The sequence below is a fragment of the Panthera leo genome, chromosome F3, assembly GCF_018350215.1.
Source record: "Panthera leo isolate Ple1 chromosome F3, P.leo_Ple1_pat1.1, whole genome shotgun sequence".
Taxonomy (NCBI): Eukaryota; Metazoa; Chordata; class Mammalia; order Carnivora; family Felidae; genus Panthera; species Panthera leo.
In genome coordinates this window covers 57,321,360-57,335,724 of record NC_056696.1, presented here as the reverse complement: position 1 = coordinate 57,335,724, position 14,365 = coordinate 57,321,360, and the positions used below count along the sequence as shown (strand labels likewise).

At 42.2% G+C, this 14,365-nt stretch overlaps 1 protein-coding gene across 1 annotated transcript in view; it reads right to left on the bottom strand.

Annotated features, from left to right (window-relative positions):
• The window catches only part of IARS2 (isoleucyl-tRNA synthetase 2, mitochondrial), a 69,552-nt gene that overhangs the window by 8,690 nt on the left and 46,497 nt on the right, over positions 1–14,365 (bottom strand). The window contains exons 15-21 of the mRNA XM_042924604.1: positions 8,594–8,702; positions 6,349–6,451; positions 5,227–5,352; positions 4,526–4,657; positions 3,279–3,385; positions 2,356–2,501; positions 1,457–1,647 (exon numbers count right to left, since the gene is read on the bottom strand). Of these exons, the coding sequence (XP_042780538.1) occupies positions 1,457–1,647; positions 2,356–2,501; positions 3,279–3,385; positions 4,526–4,657; positions 5,227–5,352; positions 6,349–6,451; positions 8,594–8,702 (914 nt within the window). The remainder of the gene's footprint in view (positions 1–1,456; positions 1,648–2,355; positions 2,502–3,278; positions 3,386–4,525; positions 4,658–5,226; positions 5,353–6,348; positions 6,452–8,593; positions 8,703–14,365) is intronic.

Sequence of the window (14,365 nt, the reverse complement as noted above, 5' to 3'; positions counted from 1 at the left end):
ACAGTGTTTCTTATCCCCATTTTCCAAATGAGGAAAGCCACTCGGAGGGGTGCACTCACCCACGGTTCTCAGGCAGCAGGTGGGGAGCTGCGATTCCAGCCCAGGTCTAGCGGCCTCCCGGCCCAGACTTCTTTATCCTGCCCCTGCCCCCCGCTTTAGGAGAGGGGTCAAGACGCTACATGAGCAGACCTGCTTTCAGCAACACAGACCAATGGAGGCAACTGAATTACCCCCAGAACTCTTCTGAAGTACTAGAAAGCTGGGTGTCTGATGAGAATTTTTCCATTTTTCATTGTAATTCTGCTTTTCAAAATGAGTTAGTAAGCTAATATGGACATTCCTTTAAAAAAAAAAAAAGCTCAAAAGAAAACAGGAGTTTGAGGAAATTAATTTGGTTTTAACAAATTCATGTAATTAGTAACTGATAGATCCAGGACTCTATCGTCTGACAGCTACCTAATGTAATTCCTAAGAAAAATACATTCATATTTTTTTAAATCCCTAAGTTTTTTCCAACGTAAATGATCCAAACAAGGTGTATTTTTTTAACTTACTACTCAGAACTAATGAAGTCAAAAGAAACATGACATGCAGGAGAAAAGCCCAGTACTAGGCTGTGTAGCCTTAGCTCGCTCACAGTTGCAAGGGTCCTCAGTTTCCTGCTCATAAAATAAAGGAGCCTGAGCCTGCCAACTGGTAGATTTTAAAACGTATCTTACTGAAATTCTCCGCTATGGTCAACGATCTCCTAGAGACGAGCTGTTTCAAGCCTCAAATCTTAATTTAATCACATTACTAAAAACTTAAAGTGAGCTTACCAACCAAATGAGATGGTCATTTTTCAGAAAACTATGATAGCAGTAAGACTTCTAAAATATAGATTATCAATTCTCTTCTCAAGCATTGAAAGTAGAGAAAAATCTTGAGCCAGTATGTTAACATAAAAGTCAATCTGGCCAATGAACCCCTAAGAATCCCAAGAAGAAAATTCTGATGGTCCTTTTGGAAATAAAAATAGGATGAATGCTTTCAGAGAATGCATGCTGATTTGCTACAACAAATGAATTTTCTTCAGATTTCCTGAGAAAAAGATTGAAATCCGTTCTTGGATTTGTTTTGACAAAATTCGCAGAAAACTAAACCCTGAACACAAAACTCTCAATTTTTATGTAGTGGAAACTAATGTCATCGGTTTCTGTCACATCCAAGTAGGCCCAAGGTTTTGCATTTCAAATAGGACTTTATTGCACCTTCCCTGCCCCTCTGGTAAAGTACATACTCTGTAGAAGGAGGGAAAGGAAGCACAGAAAAGTAGGAAACAGAATCTGTGATAATATCAGGGTTACAAGATTTGGAAACTACAAAATCTTACTTACACGGAGATTTTTAAAAGCCAAATTTCAGGTGAGGCTGTAGGATCCTAACATCATTTTCAAAGGTACAAACCACTCCTCACCTCTATTATCTCAAAAAGCAGCCCGGGCTCTATCACAATGGTGACCTTGTACTCGGCGGCATTTTTACCAGGGATGCTTCCAAGAAATGAATCTCTCATTGCACAGGCGCCCTCTATTGCTTCCTCTAATCCTGGCTTCTTCCAGATAGAACTTGTTCGAATCCACCCAGTACGAAAAACACTCTTGGGTTCTATAAAAAAAAAAAAAGGTAAAGTAATTCACATATAGCCGTTTTAAACCATACGCAGAGCTCTAACCATGAAACATGTATTCACAGAAAATAAGAATTGTCATTTATGGTAAATATTATGGAGCCATTCTAAATGTTTACCAAATATTTATATTCACATTTGGAAATTTAAACAAAGGAAAAAATATATAGTAAGACCTCAAAAGGAAAAAAAGGATGCCTAGAAGAAAATAAAATCGAAAAAATAGCCCCAAATTAACAGTAGTTGTCTTTGGATAGCGAGATTGTGAGTGACTTTTTCTGTTTGAATTTCTGTAGTTCTAATTTACCATAAGCTTAGTAATTAACAATCAGGGGGAAAAAACCGTGGTAAAAATATTCACTAAAGGCACCACACTTTGTCTGAATAAAACCTAAAATATATCTCACACATTTAGAAAGGCATTGAGGAAAAACTGATTTTGCGGTAATGTCAAGTTGCTCGTACGTTTCAGAAAGCACTCCGTGGTGGCTTGAAGGCCAATCTGAAATGCATCGTACGCGGCCCCAAACAAGGGCAGAGACGGTTGAAGGGCCAAGACCTGTCCTGCCACACGCGCGCCCCGTGGACAGGAAAGCGCCCCTTCCACGGAGTAGAGAAAACCAGAAATCGCATCCTCACCAGGGAAGGGTCTTTCTCATCGTGAGAACAAATCGAGTGTTCCTTACCTTTGACGTAAGGTATGTGCTGGAACGCTTCCTCAGCCAGGTGAGGAAGAATGGGAGCAAAAGAACGAACCATCACGTCCAAGATTTCAGCCAGGGCGGTCTGGCAGGAGCGCCGTCCGGGGTCGCCGGCGCGTTCACAGTAGAGCCTGGGCAAGAACAAAGCGCGCGGCCGGGCGTTACACGCACGCAAGTGCCGGGAGACCCTGCCTCGGGCCGGGTCTCCTCCTGCGGTGGCCGATCCTCCGGCTCTAACCACCTTCCGATTTTCCGAGGCAGATGTTCCATCACGTAACTTTACTGACCAACCCGCTGTCCCAGTTCGCCCCTTGCGGGTGCGCTCGCCTTCCCCCAACACTCCCCGCAGCGGCGCGCGTCCAGGTCGGTTTTCCGAGAGACGACAGCCGGAACCCTGACCACTGATACGTTAGTTGATGGTATTCATCTTCCTGTGTTCGGAGGACTGGGGGTTACGATCCCCGTGTGTAAGGCCCCTGAGGTGCTCACGGGTCGGGGCTGACACCTCACGGTGGCTCACCCGCCATCCAGGAAGACTAAGCACCAAGCCCTCCTCTGACAGGATACTGGATAGTACTGCTCTGACACAATGTTCGTATGGCAACAGCTGCCTGTCTCTTGGTCTCTCCTCAAAATTTATAAACTCCTCTGAGAACAGGCACTAGATTCATTACCCCCACTGGCACCTATTGCTTAGTGAGCGCTTACTTTACCACGCAGAGCACAAAGCACGTTCCTTATATTAGCTCTTCTCATAATCGCATTATGAGGTTGTATTACCCCTGAACTCAAGAACCCAACTTCTTCATGACTGCACAGTGCCGCCCGTCTGGCTCACCGATGTACGCCCGGAGTCTGTCAAGCAGAGGAGACACTCAAGAAATGTTTGAATATTCAGTCCCACATACCTGTCTTTGATTATGCTGAAATAAAAGTTCGAGAGTTCTCTGGTATAAAATGCTCGTAACAGCCGAACAACTTTTCCAAAATCATACTGTTTGTATGAATCCGTGATCTAAGGAACAAAAGCCAAAACAAGTTGGGAAGATGGGATAAGCAAGCAAAAATGCAAGTCCTGTGAGCTTGCATTATCCTCCCTGGATCCCTCAGTGAGCCTAGCCCTCGCCCTATGAGCAAAATGTGTTCTTTTCAAAATCTGTTCAAAGGCAACGGATACAAAACAAGAGATACGCAGTAGTGACAGGATCTTTCAAAACATTTCTGGCTATCAAATTCGACTATCCTCAGAAAACACTGAACATTCTACTCTGGAAACTACAAAAGAATACTCGTCAAAGGAATCAAGTTTTTTTGTTTTTTTGTTTTTGTTTTTAATGTTTAGTTTTGAGACAGAGACACAGAGAGAGAGAGAGAGAGAGAGAGAGAGAGAGAGAGAGAGAGAATGAGTGGGGGAGGGGCAGAGGGAGAGGGAGACACAGAATCAGAAGCAGGCTCCAGGCCCTGAGCTGTCAGCACAGAGCCCAATGCCAGGCTCGAACTCACGATCTGTGAGATCACGACCTGAGCCAAAGTCGGATGCCCAACCGACTGAGCCACCCAGGTGCCCCAGGAATCAGGTTTTAAATGATAAACCACACTATTTTAAAACAGCAGAGACTACAAGTTACCACTGTTCCCTCATTTTCGCCAGAAAAGTAAAATTGGGCAAACGTCTGCAGGGACATTTCTGACACAGGGTACGTGGAAGCAACCACATTTCCAATTTTTGAGAAAACACAAATTATCTGTGTATATAGAAATGAGAGAATATCTTACGAAACACAGAGGAACAGTCATTTCAGTTATTTCTGTTCTTTGAAGAGTACATCTACAGATAAAATATAGCTCCACTTTAGTCCTTCTTCTTGGGGAAATATGTAAGGCAGACCTCAAAAGAAAAATGTGGTCTTAGGGGAAGTCTGGGCCTACCGTTCCCACCAGGTACTGTGAGTCTCCTGAAAAACCACCAAAGAAATCCTAAGACTTCACTACCTAAAGTGAGCCTAAGAGTGTGTGCACCTCACCAAGCAGGACTTTTCTCAGTGCCACGGCTACTGTTTCCAGTAATGTCTGTTCTGCTTGCATGCAACTCCAATTTCAACATTCCACAGTGCTGGTATTTCTATTTGCCAAAGGCTTATTAGTTCATACTTACCTTGTTTGCTAAATCCTGCAGTAAGTGTAGCATATACTGGTCTATGACATACATATCGTTAACGGGAATGGCATCTGTTTCTGGGTTGAAACCACTGACATTTCCCAAAAGAAAGCGGAGCGTATTCCTAAGCTATCGAGAAAAAAATATGCAGTCAAAAACAAACGTGAGCCTTTAATTCTTACTGAAAAGTTTTTTCTGTAATTTTTCTCCAACTCGTGACTTTCTTAATGGGATATTTTTTTATATATAGATCATTCCTAAATGAGACTACAAATGTCAAAAAACAGACTCTCATTTCAATAGCCCGGGTATAGAAACCACCTCTGGACTCTACACATGAAGACTGAATTTTCATTGTTATTTCTTTATAACCTTATAAAGGCAAATCCCCCTTCAGTGGCCCAGTGTGTTCCTCTGTATAGGTAAGAATGTTATTTTCACCTGCTTCCCAGGCAAAAATAAAGATAAATGGAATGAATGTGAAAGGTCACAGAGCACACAAAAAGTATATAAAATTAATATAATTTTGTATTATGTTATGCTAGGTTATATTTTATAAAATATAAAGACAACATATAAAATTATTAGGATTACACTATGTTTTCACTGTTTTGAAATGCCAAATAAAATGTACCTCATTTAAAAAAAAAGTCATTTAGCTCACTTTTTATTCGGAAATGGGAAGAAGTGACGCTGACCTTGTTAATATCATCTCTGGCAGCATTAAGTGCAGCTGGACCAATGGTCACTTCAGTGAAGACGTTGGACTCGGCCACCCACCAGCGAAGGACATCAGCACCATAGGGAGGCTCTTTGCTTTGATCCTTTCGGTGGAGGGAAAAACATATTAACATATAAATGGTGAACGAATGTTTTCCATATTCTTCCTCCGACATATTTGAGCTCAAAGTGAGCATAAGATATACTTGCACTGTAATGAAATAAGGGCTAACAATCTCAGAAATCAGCTGTGTCTAAAAACCAACACTGGGAAAAAGTATGCTCTGCGATCTTGTTTCATGCATGGATGCGGGCATTTCTGTATCCATCCATCTGTGACCGCTGGGGTCGAAGCAGCGCCCTGATGCCTCTCTGATGGTGGAGGCAGTGCTCCCTAGCCACTCCTTACACAGAGCAGTGATTCCTGGACATTAGGAGGGTGGTACAAAGCCAAAGGAGTAAGGGGTATCTGGGTGGCTCAGTCGGTTAAGTGTCTGACTCTTGATCTCAGCTCAGGTCTTGATCTCAGGGTCATGAGTTCAAGCCCCACTCTGGGCTGTGTGCTGGGCATGAAGCCTACTTTAAAAAAAAAAAAGCCAAAGGAGTAAAATGACAGGTGATTTCTTTTCTGAAAGCAACTCCAAAATAAACCAAATTATTAGCAACTCCAGAGATGATGCTCATTAATGACCCACGGTAAGGGGCGGAATTTCTGAGAATGTAATAATGAAGCATGAATTGTAATCTCATTGTTTTCTTATACTGATTCCACTGAACTGTACATTTTTATTGTTTTTTGAAATAAATTTTTACAAATTCTGAAGTTCAGTTAAACAAAGAGATAGCATGGTTCAGGACCCAATCAGAGACTCAAACTTGAAATGAGTCAACAGGGCCACAACCCCAGCCCTTCCCTTTTTCATTAAAATCATGTATTACCTAAGAGCCTAGATTTAAAACACAGTAAGGCACCTGCTATTAGCATAAAAGATAGGTTTTCATTATTTTTTTTTACATCGAAGTAACTACATTAAAGATTTTGGCTGCCAATTTAGAAGCCTTAAAGCAAAAATAAAAAGACTTTTTAGAGAACCACCTACTTGTCCTCCATTGATGACCACATCAGGATCAATGACATTCCCAAGAGACTTGGACATCTTTTCTCCCTTTTCTCCAAGGGTAAAGCCATGAACGACCACTGTCCTAAGAAAACAAATCAGCTATTATGATAACACAATTCCAACAGTCTTTTTGAAGGTCACTTATAGTTTAAAAAGAGTTATCTTAGCTTGATCCAAAAACCAGGATTTTTCTTGACAGATTATGCATGAAAGCTTTTCTTGAAAGCCTGATTCTCAGCTGCTTATTTGTGATGACTGTTAGATGATAAGCTCTCTACTTATACACAGAAATTACTTTTTTGAGAGAGAGAGAAAGCACCAGCAAGCAGGGGAGAGGGGCAGAGGGAGAGGGAGAGCGAGAGGGAGAGCGAGAGCGAGAGCGAGAGAGAGAGCGAGAGCGAGAGAGAGAGAGAGAGAGAGAGAGAGAAAATCCCAAGCAGGCTCCACACTCAGCACGGAGCCCGACGCAGGGCTTGATCTCATGACCGTGGGATCATGACCTGAGCCAAAATCAAGAGTTGGACACTCAACCGACTGAGCCACCCAGGCGCCCCATACCTAGAAAAATTCTGATGTTTACATTCACTATACAAATATTTCCTGAGCATCTATGATGTTTTCATTTTGGTCATTAAAACTAACCAGGAAAAATGTCTTATTATTATGTATTGTTATGTCTTAAAAAGAACAGATTATCACCTCAAAATATTTTCAAAAAGACAATGTGAGAAAACTACATCTGCTGTTCTACTGGCTTCTAACAGCAGGTTATAGTAGTGTCTGGCCGGCTCAGTCAGTGGAGCATGCAACTCGATCTCAGGGTTGTAGGTTCAAGCCCCGTGTTGGGGGTAGAAATTACTCAAAAAAAAAAAAAAAAAAAAAATACTACAATCTTTAATCAATCAATCAAATAAAAGCAGGTTATACAAGAAACCTACACATGTAAATTGTTCTGGGAGGGGTTTTCGTTGTAAGATAGTAAAAATCTTAAGCTATTCAAAAATTTTTCTGATTCTCTATCCACACACTTGAATAAGGAAAACCAATTATCTGTAACTTAATACCTAATTTAACAGAACAAGAATGTTTCAGTTAATTAGCCACTTGTGGACATTACAGACACAAGGAGATGTGACCTCAGGCCGTCTTCAAGCATCGCGGAGTGCCATCCTCCACGTCAAGTCTTCCCATGTTTCAAGATCTAGCTCTTCGGGGATTTCCCCACTCCTCCAGTCGATGCTGACTTTACCTCTTGTGGGAATTACAGTCTGTGTCAGTGACAAGACTTCTCTGTATTGCTGTTTTTTTTTTTTTTTAACTTCAAACTCATTTCTCATGAAATAAGAGACTAAGCTAATAAAGGAGGTGCTTTATCATATCCAGGCATAACTCGGACATATTGCAGGTTTGGCTCCAGACCACTGCGATCAAGTGCATATAAAAGTTATGTCTCCACTACTGTATTCTATGATGTGTGCAAAAGCATTATGTCTAAAAAAAACTAGGTACATGTCTTAAGTAAAAGATACTTTATTGCTAAAAAATGCTAACTATCACCTGAGCTGTTAGCAAACTGCAATGTTCTTGCCGGGGGGAGGGTCCTGCCTCGATGCTGATGGCTGCTGACAGGTCAAGGTGGAGGTCGCTGACAGCGAGGGTGGCCGTGGCAATTTCTTAAAGACAACAGCGAAGTCGGGCACGCTGCCCGACCCTGCCTTTCACACACCACTTCTCTGGGCACGCAATGCTGTCTTACACCGTTTTACCCAGAGAACAACTCCTTTCAAAACTGAGCCAAGGCCCTCAAACCCTGCCACTGCTTTACAACTAAATTCATGTGATACTCCAAAGCCTCCACTGTCCTTTCCAACCATCTGCACAGCCTCTTGGCCACGAGTAGATTCCATCTCAAGAAACCACCTTCTTTGTTCGTCCGTAAGAAGTGGCTCCTCACTGTGAAAGCTGTGTCACGAGACTGCACGATTCGGTCCCGTCTCCAGGCCCCACTTGTGACTCTGCTTCTCCTGCCGTTGCCACCACGTCTGCAGGCACTTCCTCCACTGAGGTCCTGAGCCTTCAATTTGTAAAAAAAATGCAGCATCTGCGAAGCGCAACACGGCGAGTTCTGCCGGGATAACTGCTCGGCACGGGGCCTGGCACCGGCCAGGGCGCCGCACAGGTCCTCACGGCGTGAGGACACCTTTAGCTCAGCTTGAACACTTACTTAAAAGGCGCTTTTTTCCTTGTTGCCACACTTGTTAATAAAGAAGACTGAAACCAACCACCAAGCTGGTCTTTTCCTTCCAAGTACAAATCTGCTCTTTGGTCAGTACCTCAAAATAAATATTAAAGAACAGAGAAATTTAAGTTAATTAAATTGGGAAAATGAAAATAAATATGCATCAAAGTGTTAAAATAATAAAAGCAATCACGTCATTTATTTCATGCATCATGCTACCAGTCACTGGAGCTATTACCCTCTCGCTGCCCATTTATTAATCAAGAGAAACAGAACAAACGTTGGAGTGTGATCTCCCAAACTAGAAGTAACTGAAGCACTACCTAAATTAGGGACTGACTGGGACGCCTGTGTGGCTCAGTCAGTTGCACCTCTAACTTCGGCTCAGGTCATGACCTTGCAGTTTGTGGGTTCGAGCCCCACATCGGGCTCTCTGGTGTCAGTGCAGAGCTGCTTCAGACCCTCTGGCCCCCTTTCTCTCTGCTCCTCCCCCACTCAGTCTCTTCTTTCTCTCTCAAAAATAATAAATAAAGATTTAAAAAATTTAAAAAGATAGTGACTGATTAATAATTACCGGTATCAATATTTCCAGTTGTCTCCTATGAAAATGAGCATCTAGCTTTATGTTAATTCATTTGATTCTCACCGTAACTCTATAAGGTAGGTATTATCATCATCTCATTTCACAGATGAGGAAGGTGAAGCACTGAGATGTTTTAGAACTTGTCCAAATTTATGGGACAGTAAGCGGTAGAGAGGGATTCTGAATCTAGACAATCTGGCACTGGAGTACATTTAACCAAGAAATTAAACAAATCAGAAAAAAGAATCTTTTAAAAAGGGCAAGTTATAAACTTCTAATTTGACAATGACCCAGTCAAAGATGGACCAACTATTAAAAAGCCATGTGAGGCAGGGGTTGGGGTGAGTGATGAGGGGTTGGGGTAGGAGGGATGAGTGGCAGAGCACAGAGGATTTTTAGGGCAGTGAAAATACTCTATGCGATACTATAATGATGGATACGTGTCCATTATACCTTTGTCCAAACCTAGAATATGTACAACACCAGCAGTGGACCATAACGTAAACTACGGACTTTGGGTGGTCATGATGTGACGCTGTAGGCTCAGCTACTGTAACAAATGTCCCACTCTGGTGGAGGGTACTGATAATAAGAGAGGCTATGCATTTGTGGGGGCAGGAGGTATATGGAAAATCTCTACACCTTCTTCTTAATTTTTTAAATATTTATTTTGAGAGAGAGAGAGAGAGCATGCAAACAGGGGAGGAACAGAGAGAGAGGGAGAGAGAGAGAGAGTCCCAAGCAGGCTCCACACTGTCAGCACACATCCCAACATGGGGCTTAAACTCACGAGCCGTGAGATCATGACTTGAGGCGAAACCAAGAGTAGGTCATTTAACTGACTGAGCCACCCAGATGCCCTTGAGTGTTTATTATTTTTGAGAGAGACAGGGAGGGAGAGAGAGAGAGAGAGAGAGAGAGAGAGAATGAGAATATGCGCTGGGGAGGGGCAGAGAGAAAGGGAGGCAGAGGATCCAAAGTGGGCTCTGCACTGTCAGTATGGAGCCCAGTGTAGGGCTTGAACTCACGAACTGTGAGATCATGACCGGAGCTGAAGTTGGACACTTAACTGACTGAGCCACCCAGGCTCCCCTCTTCCTAATTTTGCTGTAAACCTAAAATGGTTCTTTAAAAAAAAAATAAAGTCTTTTAAAAGAAGATGTAGTAAAAGCAGAAAAAATGTGGGGCCCCTGGGTGGCTCAGTTGGTTGGGCCAATGACTTCGGCTCAGGTCATGATCTTGCGGTTTGTGAGTTCGAGCCCCGCGTCGTGCTCTGTGCTGACAGCTCGGAGCCTGGAGCCTGCTTAGGATTCTATGTCTCCCCCTCTCTCTACCCCTACCCTGCTCACGCTCTGTGTCTCTCTGCCTCTCAATAATAAATAAATGTTTAAAAAAAAATGTTTTTTAAATAAAAAATAAAAAAAGGAGAAAAAATGCTCTATGAACAACTTAGTCTCAAATTTGTTAGGACATACACACAAGCAAGCTTCAGGGCTACTTCAGCATTCAACAGTTAACCAGTTAATTCAGGAGTTAACAATCTAAGATAAAAGACCATTTGGCAAACATCGTAAGTAACAATCATTTCAGTCAAGACTCATCAGGGTGAAAATTTGGTGAGAACACAGGGTATCTGCATAGTTGTCAAGTGTCTCCCGACAAGACACTTCCTAACGTAACAATCCCTCTGGCGACATGGGGGTAAGAAGTGACCGTAGTGGAGAAAAACAAGCAGACACCACTTCCAAGTGACCCAAGTTCAACGTCACTGGTCAGTCACTGTGTGACTTCTGTTACGAGGTCGAAAAGGACACAGTGTCTCTTCCGTGATATTACTGCCCAAAACGCACAGTCTAAACCACATCATGAGAACGCATGACACAAACTCAACATGAGGGGCCATCGACAAAATAACCTGGACATGCATGCACGTCAAGGGCATGAAAGGCAAGATCAAAGTAAGACTAAAGCGACGTGACACCCACGCCACGTATGGTCTTAGACCCCAGGACACTTATTTTCCCTCCTTCCCGAGAAAGGGCGTCACTGGGTGAAATGTGAATAAGGTCTGTAGATAGGTGACACGATGGTGACACGACGGTGACACGATGGAATCAGGGTCATTTCCTGAGTTTGATACTCATATTGGTGATATAAGAGACTGTCCATGTTTTTAGAAAACGTACACCGAAAAATTTAGGGATAAAACAGCATCAAGTCTGCAACTTACCCTTAAATGGTACAGGAAAAACTGTATATACATAGCCATAGGGAAAAAATATATAAAGCAAACACAATAAAATGCTAACTTTGGAAAATCTAGATGAAGGGGAGATGCTACTTCCCTTACACTGCTCTGTGACTTTTCAGAATAAAATGTTATTTATTTATTTATTTATTTTTTAAAGAATATGAGGGGCGCCTGGTGGCTCGGTCGGTTGAGCCGAGACTTCAGCTCGGGTCATGGTCTTGCAGTTTGTAGGTTCAAGCCCCACGTTGGGCTCTGTGCTGACAGCTCAGAGCCTGGAGCCTGCTTCAGATTCTGTGTCTCCCTCTCTCTGCCCCTCCCCTGCTCGGGCTCTGCTCTCTGTTTCTCAATAACAAATAAATGTTAAAAAAAAATTTTTTTAACAAAAAAATAAAAAATAAAAAATAAAAAAAAGAACATGAGGTCTTTGGGAAAGATTATTCCCATATTTTAAATCTAAACTCACAACTTTAAAAGCCCCTTCTATTTGTGAAATGAAGATCGGTCCTTATGCCCTAATATTCAGGATTCAGGGTTATAATCCTTATGTGACAATGTGGGTCTGGGGAGAGGTGGGAGACAAAATTAAAATAATTAAATCAAGCCAGTTCCATTCATTCAACATTTCTGAGCACTTATCACCTGACAGGCACTGTACTAGGTCCTGGGGCAGAAAATGCAAAGAAGTCTGGCATCCTGTCTTCTTGGAGCCGACAGTTAGGGGGTGAACTTTATGTTAAATAACAAATAATTGTGCTGCTTGTTATCATGGCAAAACTGCACTTCAGCCTAGTCTACGCAGCTAGGAAAGTCTAAGAGGGTAAGAAGACAAATGCATATGCAGTAAGAACAAAGTGTTTTAGCCTCAACATCTACAATGCTACACCTACAACCTACTTTTCTTCTCCCTCTACTGACTTGTAGCCATTTGTAACCCTAACCTTCTTTTTCTAATCTTTTTTTAATGTTTGTTTATTTTTGAGAGAGAAAGAGACAGAGACAGAGCGTGAGCAGGGGAGGGGCAGAGAGAGAGGGAGACACAGAATCCAGGCTCTGAGCTGTCGGCACAGACCCCGACGTGGGGCTTGAACTCATGAGCCTTCAAGCTGTGAGATCATGACCTGAGCTGAAGTTGGCTGCTTAACCTACTGAGCCACCCAGGCACCCCTGTAACTCTAAACTTTTATAAAAGCCGGCACTCAAATCCTCTTCCACCCAAGACGTTAACCTCCTACTGCTGACCACTTTGGGGATGTGGCAGTAATCAAGGAGATGATTGATAACAGAATGCTAGTGGAAATCTTTTCCTGAAGGAAGGAAGGAAAGAGCAGAAAGAATCATCAAATCCTCTTCCTCCCTGAAAGCTGCCTGCTCAGGGGCTGGTGAAACAATCACTGACAGTAACCGGGCATCAAACCGAAGTTCTGTCACCTTACTGCCAACACCGCTTCTGAGCCTTGATTAACACACCTCTCAAACAAGGGGTTTAAATAATCTCTAAAACCTTTGCCCTAAAAGTTTAAAAAGCTGGCTGCTGCCCAAAGACTTACAGTCGTCAGGACACCAGCAATCTGACTGCTCGGGGGCGGCACTGAGGCTGCCGGAGTCCCAGTCCCGTGTGTGGGACGCACCAGGTGTGGGGTCAGAGCTTAACCTTCCCACGTGCCCAGGTCTTTACTAAGATGAGGACAACACCAAAATGTATTTACCTTACGAGGCTGTAAGAGAGATTAAAGAAGCAATAGGACATGCTGTGTACACAGCACATTATCAGTCAACGTTAATTATTACAAAGATTTATCACAAAGGGCACTGACATTTCCTGATGGAAAATTAAGAAAGGTGTATTTTTTCAAATCATTTTTATATACAAGAATACTTGTGAAAGTATCGTTATCCTAAACTATTTTAAAAATCCGTGGTCTCTGATTCTGTCTTAGAAATATACGTTGCAACGCTCTAATAAAATAGGAGGACATCAGCCTACTAATCACAGCACAACAAAACAGCTCATACTTGGCAGGGGTCAAGTCTCAATGCCTTTTCCATTCTCATATAGATACTGAATTGCTGGAACTGGGAAGGAAGCAAAATACCATCCTAGAAAAGGAAGTGTAACCCCAGAAAACTTCTGCAAGCCAGAGCCTTTCAAGGTGGTGTATGAAACCAGTGGAAAAAGATGGACGGGGTAGTGGGGTGTTTGGGCGTAGCAGAGCTCTGGACAAGAAATAAAAAAAATAAAGCTTGTAGGAACTTTAGAAACAAAGATAAGCTCAGTCTTAAACGGTAAGAAATAGGAAGATCTGTCAAACTAAGGTGCTGGAATACTCTGGAATTACTGTACAGCTACAACCACATATGATGAATTATTGGGACTATTCCCTATTTTAGTAAGCTTATTTTTAGTAATGGTTGTTTTTCCTAGCAAATGTACATTCTCACTTTAAGAAATCTGTAAAACACTGGGAAGTTAAAACAAAATAAAATCACCTATATCCCACTACCTAGAGATAACCATTTCATTACAGCGCATCTCTTTCCAGTCTTTTGTCTGTGCTCAACATTTCCATGAGTTGTTAGCAAATCACGAAATGGGGAAATGGAGGCACAGTGTATGGGATCTCTGTAATTTCTGCTAAAACTGTTCTAAAAAATAGAATTTACTTAAAATTTTTGAAAACATTATTTTTAAATCACTGCAAAAATTAATGCCTTCGGTAAATGTTTAAAGAATGTTTTAGAAATGATTCACTTAAAAACGCCATTCCCTTTCAGAAAGCGTTCGAGTTTCAGTTTAAGTACTATTGACCTTAAACTGACAATCAAAGAGGTACCTGACCTGGTGTTCAAATTCTTAAGCCAAATCTTTCACTGTTGTAAAACGTGTCAACGAAAAGTAAAACCAGTCATGTATGCCATAATCACC